The 22088-nt window shown below is 45.6% G+C and overlaps 1 protein-coding gene across 2 annotated transcripts in view; it reads right to left on the bottom strand.

Moving 5' to 3' along the window:
- Positions 1 to 9806: 9806 nt before the first annotated feature.
- Positions 9807 to 22088, bottom strand: part of KAT5 (lysine acetyltransferase 5) — a 111792-nt gene continuing 99510 nt past the window's right edge. For both annotated transcript variants that reach the window (XM_063945088.1, XM_063945089.1), the window contains exons 11-14: positions 11561 to 11654; positions 11297 to 11456; positions 11016 to 11097; positions 9807 to 10890 (exon numbers count right to left, since the gene is read on the bottom strand). In XM_063945088.1, the coding sequence (XP_063801158.1) occupies positions 10756 to 10890; positions 11016 to 11097; positions 11297 to 11456; positions 11561 to 11654 (471 nt within the window). In that variant the 3' untranslated portion in view covers positions 9807 to 10755. The remainder of the gene's footprint in view (positions 10891 to 11015; positions 11098 to 11296; positions 11457 to 11560; positions 11655 to 22088) is intronic.

The following is a 22088-nucleotide window of genomic DNA, read 5'->3' as shown; positions in this document are numbered from 1 at the left end:
ACAAGTGTAAGGTAATGCACTGTGGTAACAAGAACAAAAATAACACCTACCTACTAAATGGGGTAAAATTAGGGGATTCTGTACTGGAAAAGGACTTAGGTGTTCTCATAGATAGCAAACTAAGCAGTAGTACCCAAAGTAGGACTGCAGCAAAGAAGGCTAATAAGATATTAGCATGCATAAAACGGGGAATTGATGCTAGGGACGAGAGTATTATACTCCCGTTATATAAATCACTTGTGAGGCCACACCTTGAATACTGTGTACAATTCTGGGCACCTTGCTACAAAAAGGATATCCTGGAGCTAGACAAGGTTCAAAGGCGGGCGACCAAACTAATTAAGGGTATGGAGACGCTGGAATACGAGGAAAGGCTTGCAAGACTAGGAATATTTACACTGGAAAAGAGGAGATTAAGAGGGGACATGATCAACATTTACAAATATAGAAGGGGACATTATACAGATTTTGCGCAGGACCTGTTTTTGGTTACATCAACACAGAGAACTCGTGGACACTCGCTCAGGTTAGAGGAGAGGAGATTCCGCACAACACGGCGTAAAGGCTTTTTTTACGGTAAGGCCGATACGTGTTTGGAATTCCCTGCCTGAGGGAGTTGTAATGGCAGACTCAGTCAACACCTTTAAGAATGGGTTACATAAATTCCTAATGGATAAGGATATCCAGGGTTACGGGGCATAGTCACGCACTATGGTTATTATAAAAAAGAGGGGTAAAACGTAACGGCAGTAATCTACTTCAGTCAAAATTTTCTACAAAATAATCGTGCATAGGAGACCACAAATAGATTGAACTCGATGGACAATTGTCTTTTTTCAACCTTAGATACTATGTTACTCGTAAGGTGGGTTCTTTCTGGGCGGCTGCCTGGGGTGTCTCGGCTTTACAGCTTTGCCAAGCGTCTACTTGGTCTGGGTCGAACACATTTGCAAAGTTCTACAAGTTTGATACTTTGGCCGCTGAGGACCTGAAGTTTGGTCAATCAGTTCTGCAGGAGCCTCCGCGCTCTCCCTCCCGTTCTGGGAGCTTTGGTACATCCCCATGGTACTAATGTGGACCCCAGCATCCTCTAGAACATTGAAAATAGGATTTTAATTACCTACTGATAAATCCTTTTCTCGTAGTCCGAAGAGGATGCTAGGCGCCCGCCCAGAGCTTCGTGTTCCTGCAGTAGTTACTTTGTTCAGTACTGCCTTGTTACTTGGTTAAGTACTGTTGTTCAGCTAGGTTAGCCTGGTTTGCCTTATGTGTGAGCTGGTGTGAATCTCACCACTATCTGTGTATTTCCTTCTCTCGAAGTATGTCCATCTCCTCGAGCAGTTTCTAGACTGAGTCTGGTAGGAGGTGCATAGAGCCAGCCCTTACTATTAAACTCTTAAATTGCCCATGGCTCCCAAGGGACCTGTCTATACCCCATGGTACTAATGTGGACCCCAGCATGCTCTACGAGAAAAGGATTTACTGGTAAGTAATTAAAATCCTATTTAAATTGACATTATGTAACCTTATAGCTGAATTCTTTCTTCTTCTTCCCACATGCTTCCAGCAATGACATTCTGTGCATTTAGAAGGTTTGCCCTGCCTTAGGCATATCCATTACTTTACACAGACTATGTAGTATTATAGGAAAAAAAGTTGGTGATGGGGTCTACTTAAGAGTAAAAGTGACCATTTAAAGCCCTTTGCACGGAAAAACACTTCCACTTTGTTGTGTCTTAAAGGTGCGTACACACTGGCTGCCATATCGGCAATCTATTGAACGTCCGATATACCACTGGTCCGTCGGCCAGTGTGTACCAATGATATGGCTGAATGCCGTCGTTCACACATATTGCGTCGGCCCTGCAGCACACACGATAACCAATATATCTATTGGTGCACAAGCTGGCGGTGATTGACAGTGCAACTGGGCAGTCCATGTAACTGACCGGCCAATTCATGACGTCAGTCACAACGATCTGGCAGTCTAGTCCGTCTATACAGATGTGTCCTCTTACATCCTTGCTGCAGTCACGCTAAACAGCCCTTGAAGTTGCGCCATGGTGGGACTTAGTAGCACTGAGCGTCTTAGAAGCAATGGAATGCAATAGAACACACAAGCAGTTTCTGCTGATCAAAATAAGCCACATACCTATATTCTGTGTGTAATAGCAACTCTCTCTGCATCCAAAATGCCATGTTAGTATTTCCAGAAAAACACAGTAGCATATCATTTTGTATACAACTATAGTCGCTGCCACACAGAATATAAGCATGCCGCATATCATTTTAATCAGCAGAAGCTGCTTGTGCGTCCCAATGCATTACATTGCGTCTAAGACTCATTTTCCCTGCAAAAGAAAAAAAACGCTCAGTTGATCTGCAGATATATCTAATAGTGTGTACCCAGCATTACTGAGTGCGCGAAATCAATTCTATTATCACAACACAATCTAATGCACAATCTTAAAGATGGGAATACACTTTACAATTATCTGACAGATCTGACTGGTTGGAATGAAAATCTGGTGATGGATGAGAGCAAATAACAATCTACCAATTGCTCTCAAACGCTGGAAAATAGACAAAAACTGTAATTCAGACAAATCTTTTAAATCACAGAGTTATTAACCAATTTGTGTGAATGCCAGTTTTTGTCTATTTTCAAGTGTTTGAGAGCAAATGGTTGTTTGTCATTTGTTCTCATCCATTACCAGATTTTCATTCCAACCAGTCAGATCTGGCAGATGTTCTGCCAGATAATTGTATAGTGTATGCCCAGCTTTAGCTAGACAATTATGGTTATACATCTGATTTTTGGTCATAGCACTAAAGGAGTCTACAAAATAAAAAGCTAGGTACACATCGGAATGATGTACCGATCCAGCAATGTAATGATACATGGCATTACTGCATACATAACACAATGCAGTATATTTTTACATGCTTAATGGAGAAAAAAATAAGAATTTACTTACCGATAATTCTATTTCTCATAGTCCGTAGTGGATGCTGGGGACTCCGAAAGGACCATGGGGAATAGCGGCTCCGCAGGAGACTGGGCACAAAAGTAAAAAGCTTTAGGACTACCTGGTGTGCACTGGCTCCTCCCCCTATGACCCTCCTCCAAGCCTCAGTTAGGATACTGTGCCCGGACGAGCGTACACAATAAGGAAGGATTTTGAATCCCGGGTAAGACTCATACCAGCCACACCAATCACACCGTACAACTTGTGATCTGAACCCAGTTAACAGCATGATAACAGAAGGAGCCTCTGAAAAGATGGCTCACAATAACAATAACCCGATTTTGTAACAATAACTATGTACAAGTAATGCAGACAATCCGCACTTGGGATGGGCGCCCAGCATCCACTACGGACTATGAGAAATAGAATTATCGGTAAGTAAATTCTTATTTTCTCTAACGTCCTAGTGGATGCTGGGGACTCCGAAAGGACCATGGGGATTATACCAAAGCTCCCAAACGGGCGGGAGAGTGCGGATGACTCTGCAGCACCGAATGAGAGAACTCCAGGTCCTCCTCAGCCAGGGTATCAAATTTGTAGAATTTAGCAAACGTGTTTGCCCCTGACCAAGTAGCTGCTCGGCAAAGTTGTAAAGCCGAGACCCCTCGGGCAGCCGCCCCAGATGAGCCCACTTTCCGTGTGGAATGGGCTTTTACAGATTTTGGCTGTGGCAGGCCTGCCACAGAATGTGCAAGCTGAATTGTACTACAAATCCAACGAGCAATCGTCTGCTTAGAAGCAGGAGCACCCAGCTTGTTGGGTGCATACAGGATAAACAGCGAATCAGATTTTCTGACTCCAGCCGTCTCGGAAACATATTTTCAGGGCCCTGACTACGTCCAGCAACTTGGAATCCTCCAAGTCCCTAGTAGCCGCAGGCACCACAATAGGCTGGTTTAAGTGAAAAGCTGAAACCACCTTAGGGAGAAATTGAGGACGAGTCCTCAATTCTGCCCTGTCCGTATGAAAAATTAGGTAAGGGCTTTTATAGGATAAAGCCGCCAATTCTGAGACACGCCTGGCTGAAGCCAGGGCTAACAGCATTACCACTTTCCATGTGAGATATTTTAAGTCCACAGTGGTGAGTGGTTCAAACCAATGTGATTTTAGGAATCCCAAAACTACATTGAGATCCCAAGGTGCCACTGGAGGCACAAAAGGAGGCTGTATATGCAGTACTCCCTTGACAAACGTCTGAACTTCAGGAACAGAAGCCAGTTCTTTTTGGAAGAATATTGACAGGGCCGAAATTTGAACCTTAATGGACCCTAATTTGAGGCCCATAGACAGTCCTGTTTGCAGGAAATGCAGGAAACGACCCAGTTGAAATGCCTCTGTAGGGGCCTTCCTGGCCTCGCACCACGCAACATATTTACGCCAAATACGGTGATAATGTTGTACGGTTACATCCTTCCTGGCTTTGATCAGGGTAGGGATGACTTCATCCGGAATGCCTTTTTCCTTCAGGATCCGGCGTTCAACCGCCATGCCGTCAAACGCAGCCGCGGTAAGTCTTGGAACAGACATGGTCCCTGCTGGAGCAGGTCCTTTCTTAGAGGTAGAGGCCACGGGTCTTCCGTGAGCATCTCTTGAATTTCCGGGTACCAAGTCCTTCTTGGCCAATCCGGAGCCACGAGTATAGTCTTTACTCCTTCTTATGATTCTCAGTACTTTTGGTATGAGAGGAAGAGGAGGGAACACATACACTGACTGGTACACCCACGGTGTTACCAGAGCGTCCACAGCTATTGCCTGAGGGTCCCTTGACCTGGCGCAATATCTGTCCAGTTTTTTGTTGAGGCGGGACGCCATCATGTCCACCTTTGGTTTTTCCCAACGGTTCACAATCATGTGGAAGACTTCTGGGTGAAGTCCCCACTCCCCCGGGTGAAGATCGTGTCTGCTGAGGAAGTCTGCTTCCCAGTTGTCCACTCCCGGAATGAACACTGCTGACAGTGCTATCACATGATTCTCCGCCCAGCGAAGAATCCTTGCCACTTCCATCATTGCCCTCCTGCTTCTTGTGCCGCCCTGTCTGTTTACGTGGGCGACTGCCGTGATGTTGTCCGACTGGATCAACACCGGCTGACCCTGAAGCAGAGGTCTTGCCTGACTTAGGGCATTGTAAATGGCCCTTAGTTCCAGGATATTTATGTGAAGTGACGTTTCCATGCTTGACCACAAGCCCTGGAAATTTCTTCCCTGTGTGACTGCTCCCCAGCCTCTCAGGCTGGCATCCGTGGTCACCAGGACCCAATCCTGAATGCCGAATCTGCGGCCCTCTAGGAGATGAGCACTCTGTAACCACCACAGGAGAGACACCCTTGTCCTTGGAGACAGGGTTATCCGCTGATGCATTTGAAGATGCGATCCGGACCATTTGTCCAGCAGATCCCACTGAAAAGTTCTTGCGTGGAATCTGCCGAATGGAATCGCTTCGTAAGAAGCCACCATCTTTCCCAGGACCCTTGTGCATTGATGTACTGACACTTGGCCTGGTCTTAGGAGGTTCCTGACTAGGTCGGATAACTCCTTGGCCTTCTCCTCCGGGAGAAACACCTTTTTCTGTACTGTGTCCAGAATCATCCCTAGGAACAGCAGACGTGTCGTCGGAATCAGCTGCGATTTTGGAATATTTAGAATCCATCCGTGCTGTCGTAGTACTACTTGAGATAGTGCTACTCCGACCTCTAACTGTTCTCTGGACCTTGCCCTTATCAGGAGATCGTCCAAGTAAGGGATAATTAAGACGCCTTTTCTTCGAAGAAGAATCATCATTTCGGCCATTACCTTGGTAAAGACCCGGGGTGCCGTGGACAATCCAAACGGCAGCGTCTGAAACGGATAGTGACAGTTCTGTACCACAAACCTGAGGTACCCTTGGTGAGAAGGGCAAATTGGGACATGGAGGTAAGCATCCTTGATGTCCAGAGACACCATATAGTCCCCTTCTTCCAGGTTCGCTATCACTGCTCTGAGTGACTCCATCTTGAACTTGAACCTTTTTATGTAAGTGTTCAAGGATTTCAGATTTAAAATGGGTCTCACCGAGCCGTCCGGCTTCGGTACCACAAACAGCGTGGAATAATACCCCTTTCCCTGTTGTAGGAGGGGTACCTTGATTATCACCTGCTGGGAATACAGCTTGTGAATGGCTTCCAATACCGCCTCCCTGTCGGGGGGAGACGTTGGTAAAGCAGACTTCAGGAACCGGCGAGGGGGAGACGTCTCTTATTCCAATTTGTACCCCTGAGATACTACCTGCAGGATCCAGGGGTCCACTTGCGAGTGAGCCCACTGCGCGCTGAAATTCTTGAGACGGGCCCCCACCGTGCCTGAGTCCGCTTGTAAGGCCCCAGCGTCATGCTGAGGACTTGGCAGAAGCGGGGGAGGGCTTCTGTTCATGGGAAGAGGCTGTCTGCTGCAGTCTTTTTCCCCTTCCTCTGCCCCGGGGCAGATATGAGTGGCCTTTTGCCCGCTTGCCCTTATGGGGACGAAAGGACTGAGCCTGAAAAGACGGTATCTTTTTCTGCTGCGAGGTGACTTGGGGTAAAAAGGTGGATTTTCCAGCCGTTGCCGTGGCCACCAGGTCCGATAGACCGACCCCAAATAACTCCTCCCCTTTATACGGCAATACTTCCATATGCCATTTGGAATCCGCATCCCCTGACCACTGTCGCGTCCATAATCCTCTTCTGGCAGAAATGGACATCGCACTTACTCTTGATGCCAGAGTGCAAATATCCCTCTGTGCATCTCGCATATATAGAAATGCATCCTTTAAATGCTCTATAGTCAATAATATATTGTCCCTGTCCAGGGTATCAATATTTTCAGTCAGGGAATCCGACCAAGCCACCCCAGCACTGCACATCCAGGCTGAGGCGATTGCTGGTCGCAGTATAATACCAGTATGTGTGTATATACTTTTAAGGATATTTTCCAGCTTCCTATCAGCTGGTTCCTTGAGGGCGGCCGTAGTTCCTTGAGGGCGGCCGTATCAGGGGACGGTAACGCCACTTGTTTTGATAAGCGTGTGAGCGCCTTATCTACGCTAGGGGGTGTTTCCCAACGCGTCCTAACCTCTGGCGGGAAAGGGTATAATGCCAATAACTTTTTAGAAATTAGCAGTTTTTTATCGGGGGAAACCCACGCTTCATCACACACCTCATTTAATTCATCTGATTCGGGAAAAACTACGGGTAGTTTTTTCACACCCCACATAATACCCTTTTTTGTGGTACTTGTAGTATCAGAAATGTTCTAAACCTCCTTCATTGCCGTGATCATGTAACGTGTGGCCCTACTGGAAAATACGTTTGTTTCCTCACCGTCGACACTGGAGTCAGTGTCCGTGTCTGTATCGACCTGAGGTAACGGGCGCTTTAGAGCCCCTGACGGTGTTTGAGACGCCTGTACAGGTATTAACTGATTTGCCGGCTGTCTCATGTCGTCAACAGTCTTTTGTAAAGTGCTGACACTATCACGTAATTCTTTCCATAAGACCATCCAGTCAGGTGTCGACTCCCTAGGGGGTGACATCACTAACACAGGCAATTGCTCCGCCTCCACACCATTTTCCTCCTCATATATGTCGACACAACGTACCGACACACAGCACACACACAGGGAATGCTCTGATAGAGGACAGGACCCCACTAGCCCTTTGGGGAGACAGAGGGAGAGTTTGCCAGCACACACCAGAGCGCTATATATATACAGGGATAACCTTATATAAGTGTTTTTCCCTAATATAGCTGCTGTATATATTTATATGCCAATTTAGTGCCCCCCCTCTCTTGTTTTACCCTGTTTCTGTAGTGCAGGACTGCAGGGGAGAGTCAGGGAGCCTTCCTCCAACGGAGCTGTGAGGAAAAAATGGCGCCAATGTGCTGTGGAGATAGGCTCCGCCCCTTTTTCGGCGGCCTTTCTCCCGCTTTTTTATGTAAAAATAGGCAGGGGTTAAATACATCCATATAGCCCAGGAGCTATATGTGATGTATTTTTTGCCAAAAAAGGTGTTTTTATTGCGTCTCAGGGCGCCCCCCCCCAGCGCCCTGCACCCTCAGTGACCGGAGTGTGAAGTGTGCTGAGAGCAATGGCGGTGCTGTGCGCTACCTTAGTGAAGACAGGACGTCTTCTGCCGCCGATTTTCCGGACCTCTTCAGTCTTCTGGCTCTGTAAGGGGGACGGCGGCGCGGCTCCGGGACCCATCCATGGCTGGGCCTGTGATCGTCCCTCTGGAGCTAATGTCCAGTAGCCTAAGAAGCCCAATCCACTCTGCACGCAGGTGAGTTCGCTTCTTCTCCCCTTAGTCCCTCGATGCAGTGAGCCTGTTGCCAGCAGGTGTCACTGAAAATAAAAAAACCTATTTAAACTTTTACTCTAAGCAGCTCAGGAGAGCCACCTAGATTGCACCCTTCTCGTTCGGGCACAAAATCTTAACTGAGGCTTGGAGGAGGGTCATAGGGGGAGGAGCCAGTGCACACCAGGTAGTCCTAAAGCTTTTTACTTTTGTGCCCAGTCTCCTGCGGAGCCGCTATTCCCCATGGTCCTTTCGGAGTCCCCAGCATCCACTAGGACGTTAGAGAAACAGTTGTTAGCATAGTCACATGGGATGACTATGACCCAGTGGCACCTGCACCTACTATACTCCATGGCAGTAAGAAAGAGGAAAAGACGTGGGTGAGGTCCTCACTTCTGGAGAATGGCCCCAAATTAAGCAGGCACTATCGAAATGCTCGATTTCAGTACGTATAAAAGAAAATGCTCATAAGCTTTATGTTAAATGGCATCTGGTTCCTACCCGCCTCCGTACTATTTATCCCAACAGGTCAGATCTTTACTGGCGTCAATGTGGCCAAAGAGGGACCTTGTTACACATATGGTGGTCATGTCACTGTATAAGTGAATATTGGATGGAAATACATACGTTAATTCAAAATATTACTGATTTTGATATGCGCCCTTCACCTTTGTACTCACTTTCAGCTAGACCAATAGCCCACCTCCCGCAACCCACACATAAATTGATCACTCATATACTTAATACAGCTACATGTCAAATTGCAGCAAATTGGAAATCTGTCACCCCTTACCTGCTACTATCAACGCTATATGGTCAACCTACAGACTGGAACGAATCTCCTCAGTCATACACGATACTCTGACTCAATTTGTTCGTGTCTGGTCACCATGGACTACCTACTATGAGGCCAAACCTCCCCTAGCAACCATTTAACTTCACCTTACAGATCATTATGTCGCACTGATAATACGTAAACACCTCGACTGGCTATTCCTTTGATCCTCTATTCCTATACTCCATCTTCCCACCCCCCCAGCCCCCTTCCTCATCCGTCTCTTGTTCTCTCTTTTCTTCTATTCCTTTAATTGTATATCTATAAAGGTTTACTTTTTCATTTTTCCTCTCTATCTCTATTATACACCTTTCTTATCAATCTGACTATTCTTCCCCATTTAGAAAAATAGTTATGCTCTGTTTCTGTATTTCGATTTGTTACGCCTTTATTGATATTTTATTAATACCTACAAGGCCTTGACCCCAAATACTTGTTGTCAACATTGTTATATATGATGTTCTGTTCCCAATGATGTCAAGTCTACTTGGTGTAACTTTTTCCTACCCTGCTCAATAAAATTTTTGTTTAAAAAAAAGAAAAAAAGAACCTGGGACCTTGTCCTGAAGGACAACCTACACCTAAACTATATGAATGCTGCATGTGAGGCTTTATTCATAGAGGCTATCACTCTGCATGATGTTACATTTGTTTTATATGAATTATATGAACAGTCTGAGAAAGTGGGCAGGATAGTCACACACTATTCCCAACATACAAGGTAGAAAATGTGAAACCAAATAAACTAGAAACAGTTCATTGTACGTGGGTCACAATTAGATTGTAACAGCAGATATATAGCCTAGTTGCAAGTTTTATCAATTATAAATACATTACAATAACATACTTAATAACCAAAACAACATGTATGGAGTGGAAATAATCTATTAATAAAATGCTTTGTACATATGGTATGAAACATTATTTACAACATATTACACAGAGTTCGTGTAGTCAACCCTCACACTAAGCAGCAGTAATAGAGTTAGGCCTCAGCTGTGCTCTGTTAATGATCCTGGACAGTTTCCTCAATTCAACCCATTCAATCATTGTAGTTGGTGGTATTTTCCCAATTCCTATACATAGGGACCATTTAAATACAACTGAAGGTAACCAATATTTCACTGATGGTGGAAACTGCACCTGCTAAGGGTAATTCAACTATCCACTTACAAAATAGTTGTTTAAATCCTTTTCACCCTTCATAATAGTTGTTCTGGAATGCCATCTCCAGGAGGCAGCTCATACGGGATCTAGTCATGTTACCGGGGGGTAGTGTCCCAGCTCAAGGTTGACACACTGCAGCAATCACTGACCATTCTTAAAACTGGGATTCTTGGCTCCATTAAATACATTACCACTTTAGCAAAAAAAAAAAAAAAAAAAAAGACAATCTTTGCCCATACATCCAACAAGAGGAATCAGATTTGTTCTTCATCCACAATGACAAATATGCATCATCATTGTTCTGACAGATGTCCTTAAAAGACCATATGAAATGATCACAAGAGTCCAATAATACTATCTGTTAAATTCCTCAATTTTAATATTTTGCCGTCCTCCTTGATATTTGCGACGTATGCATCCTACCACTTCCCTCTTTTACTCCAGTCCTTGGGTGTAAAGTGCAGACACTTGGAGTCTATTCTAAGAATCCTTTTCAGCATTGCCCTTTCGTGACCTTCCACAATGTCTTCTGAGAGCGTGAGAATGTACTGCCCCTATAAGGGAAGCACCAAATATGATTAATGCGGCATGGTAATCTAGACGTTCTACTACTACTACTGTGGGTATAAGGGGGACACAACAGTGACAGCTGGTTAGTTTCTATCTGTAAGATGAGTACCTTGTAGTAGTTGATGAGGTTTAGGTACTGCAATGTAGAGATGACATCTTCCTTCTTAATGCTGGTGATCTCACTAATTTCACTAGGGATATAAAAGTCAGGATCAGCACATCTGCATACACTGCACGCGTGTTCACAACAAACAGTTAATGCCTGAAATCAAACTGTAAAGCGCAATGGAATTTGCTGCGCTATATAAGAAACTGTTAATGAATAAATCTCATTTCAGCCATGACTGTTTCTTGTATGTCTATTTACCATCTAATCCCTCTGCATCTTACTTAATGGTGATCTGTGGTCTCTCTCCAGTTTCGGTCTTCAGTTCCATTAGGATCTCCAAGATTGTCTGAGACCAGTAACTTCGGTAGGAGAGAAGACCTAGATCTGAAAGAGGCTTCTCCGGTGTACCAGTCTTCCCCTCCACCTTAGACAGCTCATAACCTTATAGGAAACAGCAGTTGATGGGAACGTCAGGGACATGAAAGGGAATAGGGTGGAAGCACACATACTGTATATGAGCTGCAAGAGCCTAGCAATGGACTTACTGAATTCAATAAGAAGTTTGCCATATCCTCTTCTTTGATAAGGCGGCAGGGTCAGGATACAAGCAACGTTATAATCCTCGGTTGACTCCTTCTCCTGTGCATGCCAAAAGATGGCCAGAACAGAGCTTCAGAATATTAATCTAATTTTACCATGTTTTAGGAGCTCGCTAGTATTGTACATGAATTTAATGGTTATATTATTTATATAGAACACATTTACGGTGGTCATATAATAGGATTTTAATACCTACCGGTAAATCCTTTTCTCTTAGTCCGTAGAGGATGCTGGGGACTCCAAAAGGACCATGGGGTATAGACGGGATCCGCAGGAGACATGGGCACTTTAAGACTTTGAATGGGTGTGAACTGGCTCCTCCCTCTGCCCCTCCTCCAGACTCCACTTATAGAACTGTGCCCAGGGAGACGGACATTGCGAGGAAAGAATTTATTGTTTAAACACGGTGAGCGTCATACCAGCTCACACCTCAAACATGCCGCAGAACGTGGCATTCAATAGAACACCAGCCGACTGCATGAAAAATATACAGCAATATGCTGACCGAAAATGTAACACAACCTGTGTGTAAACACAACCAATAATAGCATACCGCATGCCATGGCATGAATAACGTCAGCAACAGACTGACTGAAAAGAAACACAACATGAGTGTATCCATAACCAATAACTGCAGATACAGTACGCACTGGGACGGGCGCCCAGCATCCTCTACGGACTAAGAGAAAAGGATTTACCGGTAGGTATTAAAATCCTATTTTCTCATACGTATGTTGGGGACTCCAAAAGGACCATGGGGTCTATACCAAAGCTCTAGAATGGGCGGGAGAGTGCGCATGACTCTGCAGCACCGATTGCCCAAACAAGATGTCCTCATCAGCCAGGGTATCAAACTTGTAGAATATTTGCAGAATTGTTTGAACCCGACTAAGTAGCTGCTCTGCAAGGCTACAAAATCGAGACCCCTCGGGCAGCCGCCCGGGATGAGACCACCTTCCTGGTAGAATGGGCCTTCACCGATTTCGGTAACGACAATCCAGCCGTAAAACGAGCAAGCTTAATCATATTACAGATCCAGCGTGCAATAGTCTGCTTGGAAGCAGGAACCCCAATCTTGTTGGGAGCATATAGGATAAACAGATCCTCCGTTTTCCTGATCTGAGCCAATCTGGCAACACAAAATTTCAAAATTCAGACCACATCGAGATACTTCGATGTCGCCCAGGCTTCAGTAGCCACCGGCACCACAACAGGTTGGTTCAAGTGAAACCGATGAAACCACATTTGGCAGAAACTGCTGCAGAGTTCTCAACTCCGCTCTATCTTCATGGAAGAATTAACAGGGCTCTTGTGAGACCAAGCCGCAAACTCAGACACCCGCCTTGCGGATGCCAAGGTCAACCGCATGACCACTTTCCAAGTGCGGAATTTCAACTCAACCCTACTGAAAAGTTCAACCAAAGAAATTGCAGGAACTGCAACACCACGTAAAGATCCCATGGTGCCACAGAGGCACAAAGGGAGGATTGATGTGTAAGACTCCTTTAACAAAAGTTTGAAACTCTGGAAAGGAGGCCAATTGTTTTTGGAAGAAAACCAATAAGGCTGAAATCTGAACCTTAATCGAGCCCAACCTAAGATCGCATCCACACAATCTTGTAACAAAAGAATTGAGAAAACGATCCAACTGGAATTCTTCCGTAGGAACCTTCTTGGATTCACACCAAGACACATAATTTCCTCCAAATATGGTGGTAATGTTTTGACGTTACTTCTTTTCTGCCTGAAGAAGAGTAGGGATGACTTCACTGGGAATACCCTTTCAGGCTGGGATCCGATGTTCAATATCCAAGTCGTCAATGGAAACCGCGGTAAGTCTTGGAACACACACGGCCCCTGCTATAACAGATCCTCTCACAGAGGAAGAGGTCAGGGATCTCCTATGAGTAATTGCTGAAGATCCGGACACCAGCCCTCCTTGACCAGTCTGGAACAATGAGGTTCACCTGAACCTATGTTCTTCTTATAATCTTTAACATCATTGGAAAGAGTTGAAGTGGAGGGAACACATAGACCGACCGAAACACCCACGGTGTCACTAGGGCGTCCACCGCTATCGCTTGAGGGACCCTTGACCTGGAACAATATTTCTGACGTTTCTTGTCGAGGCGAGACGCCATCCTGTCTATTTGTGGAATTCTCCAAAGACTTGTCACTTCTGTGAAAACCGCTTGACGAAGGCTCAACCCTCCTGGACGGAGAACGTGTCCATCGAGGAAGTCTGCTTCCCAGTTGTCCACTCTTGGAACGAACATCGCTGATAGAGCGCGTAAATGTTTTCGTCGCCCAGTGGGAAATCTTTCTAGCTTGTGCCATTTCTTCGGTTTTTGTCTGTGGAAAACCGTTATAACGGCCCTTAACTTTAGACCGTTAAAGAGGCGACAAGTATCCTAACATGACACTTGTCCTCGGTGAGAATTGCGCCGCTACCACAGGAGCGAGAGACTGGTCTTGAAACCATGATTATCCCAGGTGGGAACCGGACCACTTGTCTAACAGGTCCCGCTAAACACTCAGGCCTGCAACCTGCTCACTGAATGGTCTCGTAGGCCGCAACCATCTTTTTCAGCAACTGAATGTATTGACGGATTGACACCGTTGCAGGTCTGCCAGACTCTGAATTCTCAGAGCTTCCCTTTTTTTTTTTGGAAGCAAATAAACTCTCAGTACTGCATCTAATAATATTGCCCAAGCCGATCACCACGTCGTTGGGACCAACAGGGATTCTGGCAAGTCCTGTTGTTGAAGAACTGTCAAGGAGAAAACAACGTTTTGTACCATTTGGCTTCTTGATCTCTCCGTAATTCGGTGAGCGATCCAGTACAGAATAATTATGACTCCTTACTATCGAAAGAAAAACATCATAACCCAATCACCCTGGTGAAATGGTAACAACAATCCTCAGGGAAGCCTAATGCGGAAGAAACCGTAATTAGACCTCCTTCATCCTCTTTCAGAGTGGAGAACCCTGCAATGAGAGATTTCCTCATGGAGTTTAAGCAGGAATATTGGGATTTGTCTGACCGAGCCGTCCAGCCTCGGGAGCACGAAAAAGCTTGAATAAGAGCTTCTTCTCTTTTTTTTTGTGTGACCGGAACAGCAGGACAATGACCTGATCCTGACACAACTCTTGTATTGCGTCACATACTACCTCCCTGTCATGAGGAGGATCGGTAAGGTCGATTTGAAAAAATCGGTGAGGGGAACGCCTGGAAACTCCCGTATGTCCCCCTAGGGATTCTATCCTTAACTCACTGGTCCATGTCCTTTCGAGGACTGACTGAAGAGTTTTAGACGTGTTCCCAACGGTGTGGGCCCCCGCAAGATAGACCCAGCGTCATGCGGTGGATGTGGCAGAAAACAACGGATGATTTCTGCTCCTGTGAACCTGAAAAGGCAGCTGACCTCTTACCTTTTTTACCTTCCTTTACCTGCAAAGAAAGGAGAATCTTTATCTACTCGGTCGAAATGACTGCATCCTACAACAATGCGTCACCAACCGTTGTGAGGGAACATAGGGCAAGAAGGTAGACTTACCCGTGGCACCTGCCGAGAGCATATTAACAAGGCCATCACCAAACCAGGCTTCACCTTCATGGGGAAGAGACTCCACTTCTTTTCGGAGTCAGCATTTGTATCCCTTTGGTGAATCCACAACGTCCTCCTAGCCGAGACCGCCATGGAAGTGGCCCGCGCACCCAAGAGTCCCATCCCTTGTAGTCGCACGGCAGTATGCTGCAATGTACTACATATGACCCAACTTAAGGAGTATCACATCTCTCCCCAGGGTAATTATATCTGATAACAAAGTAACCGACCATTTCTGAATACAAGCACTCCCCCCTGCACATGCAATGCAAGTATAATCAAAGCATATAATTAAAATATCACTTCGCTTCCTGTAAACGATCCTTTGTGACAGGGCCCCCGTGCAGAACAGGGGTTGACTCTCACTTTATTCTTTCCACGGCGGGAAAAGAATAAACACTCGGACTTCTCGTGATGATTTGAAACCATCTTGTCACGGCTGACCTAGAGTTATTCAACCGAGCGACCAGCACATGAGAAGGAAAAGTTTACTTCAGCATTCATTATAATTTTTTTTTTGTATAAATATACACATTTAAATACACATATACACACATATATCTATATATACATATCTCATATATATATATATATTTTTTTTTTTTTGTCAGGAACAGCAGGGTCCCTAGTGATATTAATACGTTCTTAATGTTTATGAAACATGTACTGAATGCCGATGTTGTGGATCTAATCAGGAAACATTATGGTCGACATAAGACATAGTATTCGTGTCGACAACAGGGAGTAGTAACTGGGCAAAATAAAATTTTTGCGACCCCAAGGGGTCTGAGGGAAATATATATATTATTACTATTACGCCCCCACAAATATTACGTCTGTGCTCGAGCCACAGATCAATGCAACCGTACCATACATTATATATATATATATATATATATATATATATATACACACAGGTATAGCTTTTTGAAATGCATCACATTATCATGTTAATTTATACCCAGTCAGATTAGTTGGTGCTGACAGGGTCACCCACACACGCCTGTGTCTCCCATATAGTTTTTTCTTTTGGAAAAGCATACAACTACTGACATGTTGACACTTAATTTCATGAATCAAGTACCATCAGGAGTCGGCAGTGCCGACAGAGGGATTCCCATAGCCGTTTGTGGCAGAGCACTCAGACATGTCGACACACGGGTACTAAACACCCACCGACATTACACTGACTATAAGGGGTAGATCCCAGTATCTGACAGGGAAAACACAGAAAACGTTTACAAGCTCATTTACCACACGCTCATTATATATAGTGCTTTATTTTTTTTACCTATATTGCACTAAACAACTGTGCCCCCCCCCCCCCTCCCCCCCGTTTTACACTGTGAGCTGTTCATCAGTGTTTTGGCAGGGCCAGCATCTCTGTGAGGAGAAAATGGCGCTGGATAGAGCAGTGAGGGCTAAGCCACTCCCCCTTATCGGCGCTCTTCAGTCCCGCTACTTTTTCAAATTTTTATACTGGCGGGGGTCTGTATACAGTGCCTATGCACTGTATACCTCTTTGCCAGGCTTATACATGAGGTATATTGCTGCCCAGGGCGCCCCCCCCCCCCCCCCCCCCTGCGCTCTGCACTTTTGTAGTGCCGCTTGTGTGTGGGAGCAATGGCGCGCTGCGCGGTACCTCAGAGACACTGAAGTCTTCTGCCGTCTGTAGTAAAGTCTTCTGTACTTCGGTTACTCACCCGGTTTCTTCTGGCTCTGTGAGGGGGACGACGGCGCGGCTCCGGGAACGAGCAGTTAGGCTATACCAAGTGATGAGACCCTCTGGAGCTAATGGTGTCCAGTAACCTAAGAAGCAGAGCCTTTAACTCACAGAAGTAGGTCTGCTTCTCTCCCCTCAGTCCCACGAAGAAGGGAGCCTGTTGCCAGCAGTGCTCCCTGAAAATAATAAACCTAAATAAAGTCTTTTTCAGAGAAACTCAGGACACTCCACTGGTGTGTGTCCAGTCTCTCTGGGCACAGAATCTAACTGGTGTCTGGAGGAGGGGCATAGAGGGAGGAGCCAGTTCACACCCATTCAAAGTCTAAAAGTGCCCATGTCTCCTGCGGATCCCGTCTATACCCCATGGTACTTTTTGAGTCCCCAGCATCCTCTAGGACGTATGAGAAAAATGATTTACATTTAAATTTGATAAGCAGGGGGGAAAAAACACTGAAAAATTGCATTGTGCTAATGAATGCAGTCTAGACAAAGATGTGCTATGAAATAACTTTACAGCCAGCCCCTCCCATACTGACAACAGCACACAGCTATTGTTAAGCTGGGTATACACACACTATACAACATACTGGCCAATCTTCGTATAGCATGTACCCCCAAATTCGTCACATCTTCCCATCTGGTGTGCTGCACATCAGACGGGACGATGCGACAGATGACGCAATGCAGCTATATTAAGCATATAACAATATATTGCGTTATTGCATGGTAGATCGTGCAGTGTGCATGAGGATGTGATGTATAGAAGTATCACGGGATCACTGAGGTGTGTAACCAGCTTTAGTCTCACAGACCAGGACACACAACATTAACAAACATTAGAACATTTAGTTTATTAACCACTTCACAACTGGATGTTTTTCCACTTTAGAAAATATGCCAATTTCACCTTCATACTACGAGACTGCTTCAGAGATCTTCAAAATGAATAATAGAAAACAATGGAGAGAAGGCACCTTCCTCTAGTGAAGTAATGAACAATACACATCCAGTGTAACAAGTGTCCTAACAAAGTGCTAACATACCTGAATATCCCTTTAAAAGAGGACACATGAATTACATAGGTCCGCTGGCTGATTAAAATCAGGTGAAATGCAGATTAATACCCTTTCACATCTCCAATGCCGGATCCCACCTGGGAATTGGAAATGGGTCCTTCCCACGTGGGATCCGGCATTGGAGACTACCTTCTGGCTTCCGAACCCGGCAAATTGCTGAGTCGGTTGCCATATCGGTGGGGAGCGGGGGTTGCACTGAGAGATGAGCTCATCTCCGTGCCGCCTCTCCCTATACTGTGAATGGGTACCCCGACCCAGCAACCCATTCACACTGCGCCTGACCCAGTATTCAACCCAGGAATAACCCTTCTTATTACCTGGGTTGAATTACCGGGGCAGGCGACTCGGGAATTCGGACATGGCCCTTTCACACCGCACACTAACCCGTGTCGACCTGGTAATATGCCTGGTTATTTGTGCGATGTGAAAGGGGTGTATGTCACCCAGCCACATGATCGGCATGATTCCCTCTGAAGGTATATTCTGGTAACTAGACCACACCAGAGATTAAATTCACTGGAGTTTATAAATTCAGCTAATGCTTTAATCAGGTTCCAATCCATAATTCCACTTGAATTGAATCCCTGCTATGTGTGCACTTTGTTGGAACCCGTTTAAAATGGATATGTACTATTATTACACTAGAGGGCGCCTTCTCTCCATTGTTTATAAAGCACTACACAATTAAAGAAACAGCAGCCATCTAACAGCAGGGGAGTGTTTTGGGGGCCCTTAAACACTGCAGTTTAATAAGGAATTACTTTAACCAAAGTGTTCACTGCTATTCATTATTCTATCTACTTTATAGCCATGATGTTTGTTATTTAGTCTGCTTGCATCCTAGATACTTTTTACAGAATTAGAAAATATTAACTTCAAAATATAAATCAGCTAGGTTTTTTTTGGAGGGGAAGGGCAAACATATGATTGAAAAAAAGGAGATTTATGGTAAGACTTAAGGTCCATACACACGGAGCGATATTGCTGAGCGATTTTGACTACATAGTCAAAATCGCTCAGAAAGTTAGTGCATATCGCTGTGTGTGTACACAGCCAGCGATGCGCGTCCCCGCCAGGTCGCTATCGCTGCTAAAAATAGACTGTGCAGGCAAGACAATTTTGGCTAGATCGCTGGAAAAGAAAAAGCATCCCCTTGCTTAAATGAGTTAGCCAAAATCGCCCATAGCCAAAATCGCTGGTAAAGTTAGTCAAAATCGCTGAAAAAGTTAGTCAAAATCTCCAACTGCCAGTTCAAGGGAAAACGCTCAGTCAAAATCTCTCATAGTTAAAATCTCTCCGTGTGTATGCGGCTTTACCATTGTTTAATCTTTCTGCGAGGTACACTGGTTTCCACAGGGAATAACATCGGGTTGTAGAGTTGGATCTTGATCCGAGGCACCAACAGGCTAAAGCTTTAACTGTTCCCAGGATGCACTGCACTGCCTCCTCTATAGCCCCGCCTCCAGGCACTGGAGCTCAGTTTTGTTAACCAGTCCAATGCATTAGCAGGTAAGAGAGACGGTAGATGTTAGTCACATAGACCCACATACTCACGACAGGAGAAGGGACTAGCGGCTAATGCCATACAAACCTAAAGAAGCTAAGTGCGTCAGGGTGGGCGCCCTGTGGAAACCAGTGTACCTCGCAGAAAGAGATTTAACAATGGTAAGTCTTGCCATAAATCTCCTTTTCTGCAGCGGGGTACACTGGTATTCCACAGGGATAACATCGGGGATGTCCTAAAGCAGTTCCTCATGGGAGGGGACGCACTAACGGGCACAAGAACCCGGCGTTCAAAGGAAGCATCCTGGGAGGCGGAAGTATCAAAGGCATAGAACCTGATGAACGTGTTCACTGAGGACCACGTAGCCACCTTGCACAATTGTTCTTGGGCGGCCCGCCATGGCGCGTCCGCTGAAGGTCCAACAGACCGAGTAGAATGGGCCTTGATAGCAGCAGGAGCTGGGAGTCCAGCCTGCGCATAAGCTTGTGCAATCACAATTCTAATCCATCTGGCCAAGGTCTGCTTATTCGCAGGCCAGCCACGGTTGTGATAACCAACAAAAAGAGAATCCGATCTCCTGATAGAGGCAGTCCTTTCTATATATATACGGAGAGCCCATACCACATCCAAAGACCGCTCTTTGGAGGACAAACCAGGAGAGATAAAGGCCGGAAGCACAATCTTTTGGTTAAGGTGGAAAGAGGACACCACCTTAGGTAGATAACCAGGGCAAGTTCTGAGAACTGCCCGGTCACGGTGAAAAATCAGAAAGGGTGGACGACAGGACAAAGCGCCTAAGTCTGACACCCTCCTAGCAGAGGCAATAGCAGACAGAAAAAATAAGAATTTACTTACCGATAATTCTATTTCTCATAGTCCGTAGTGGATGCTGGGACTCCGTCAGGACCATGGGGAATAGCGGGCTCCGCAGGAGACAGGGCACATCTAAAAAAGCTTTTAGGTCACATGGTGCGTACTGGCTCCTCCCCCTATGACCCTCCTCCAAGCCTCAGTTAGGTACTGTGCCCGGACGAGCGTACACAATAAGGAAGGATCTTGAATCCCGGGTAAGACTCATACCAGCCACACCAATCACACCGTACAACTTGTGATCTGAACCCAGTTAACAGTATGATAACACAAACGAAGTAGCCTCTGAACAGATGGCTCACAACAACAGTAATAACCCGATTTTTGTAACAATAACTATGTACAAGCATTGCAGACAATCCGCACTTGGGATGGGCGCCCAGCATCCACTACGGACTATGAGAAATAGAATTATCGGTAAGTAAATTCTTATTTTCTCTAACGTCCTAGTGGATGCTGGGACTCCGTCAGGACCATGGGGATTATACCAAAGCTCCCAAACGGGCGGGAGAGTGCGGATGACTCTGCAGCACCGAATGAGAGAACTCCAGGTCCTCTTTAGCCAGAGTATCAAATTTGTAAAATTTTACAAACGTGTTCTCCCCTGACCACGTAGCTGCTCGGCAAAGTTGTAATGCCGAGACTCCTCGGGCAGCCGCCCAGGATGAGCCCACTTTCCTTGTGGAATGGGCCTTTACAGATTTAGGCTGTGGCAGGCCTGCCACAGAATGTGCAAGTTGGATTGTACTACATATCCAACGTGCAATCGTCTGTTTAGACGCAGGAGCACCCAACTTGTTGGGTGCATACAATGTAAACAACGAGTCAGATTTTCTGACTCCAGCTGTCCTTGAAATATATATTTTTAATGCTCTGACAACGTCCAGTAACTTGGAGTCCTCCAAGTCGCTAGTAGCCGCAGGCACCACAATAGGCTGGTTCAAGTGAAATGCCGAAACCACCTTAGGGAGAAATTGAGGACGTGTCCTCAATTCTGCCCTGTCCGAATGGAATATCAGATATGGGCTTTTGTATGACAAAGCTGCCAACTCCGAAACTCTCCTGGCTGAAGCCAGGGCCAACAGCATGGTTACCTTCCATGTAAGGTATTTTAAATCTACCGATTTTAAAGGCTCAAACCAATGAGATTTGAGAAAATTTAGAACCACGTTCAAATCCCACGGTGCCACTGGAGGCACTATTGGGGGTTGTATATGTAGTACACCTTTGACAAAAGTTTGTACTTCAGGCACTGACGCCAATTCCTTCTGGAAGAAAATTGATAAGGCCGAAATTTGAACTTTAATGGACCCCAATTTGAGGCCCATAGACAATCCTGCTTGCAGGAAATGTAAGAATCGACCCAATTGAAATTCTTCCGTTGGAGCCTTCTTGGCCTCACACCACGCAACATATTTTCTCCAAATGCGGTGATAATGTTGTGCGGTCACTTCTTTCCTGGCTTTAATTAAAGTAGGAATAACTTCCTCAGGAATGCCCTTCTCTTTTAGAATCCGGCGTTCAACCGCCATGCCGTCAAACGCAGCCGCGGTAAGACTTGGAACATACAAGGTCCCTGCTGAAGCAGATCCCTTCTTAGAGGTAGAGGCCACGGATCCTCCGTGAGCATCTCTTGAAGTTCCGGATACCAAGTTCTTCTTGGCCAGTCCGGAGCTACCAGTATTGTTCTT

This window comes from Pseudophryne corroboree, chromosome 11 (genome assembly GCF_028390025.1).
Source record: "Pseudophryne corroboree isolate aPseCor3 chromosome 11, aPseCor3.hap2, whole genome shotgun sequence".
NCBI classification, from domain to species: Eukaryota; Metazoa; Chordata; class Amphibia; order Anura; family Myobatrachidae; genus Pseudophryne; species Pseudophryne corroboree.
Note: the sequence above shows the minus strand (reverse complement) of the source record. Positions and strands in the feature narration are given on the sequence as shown.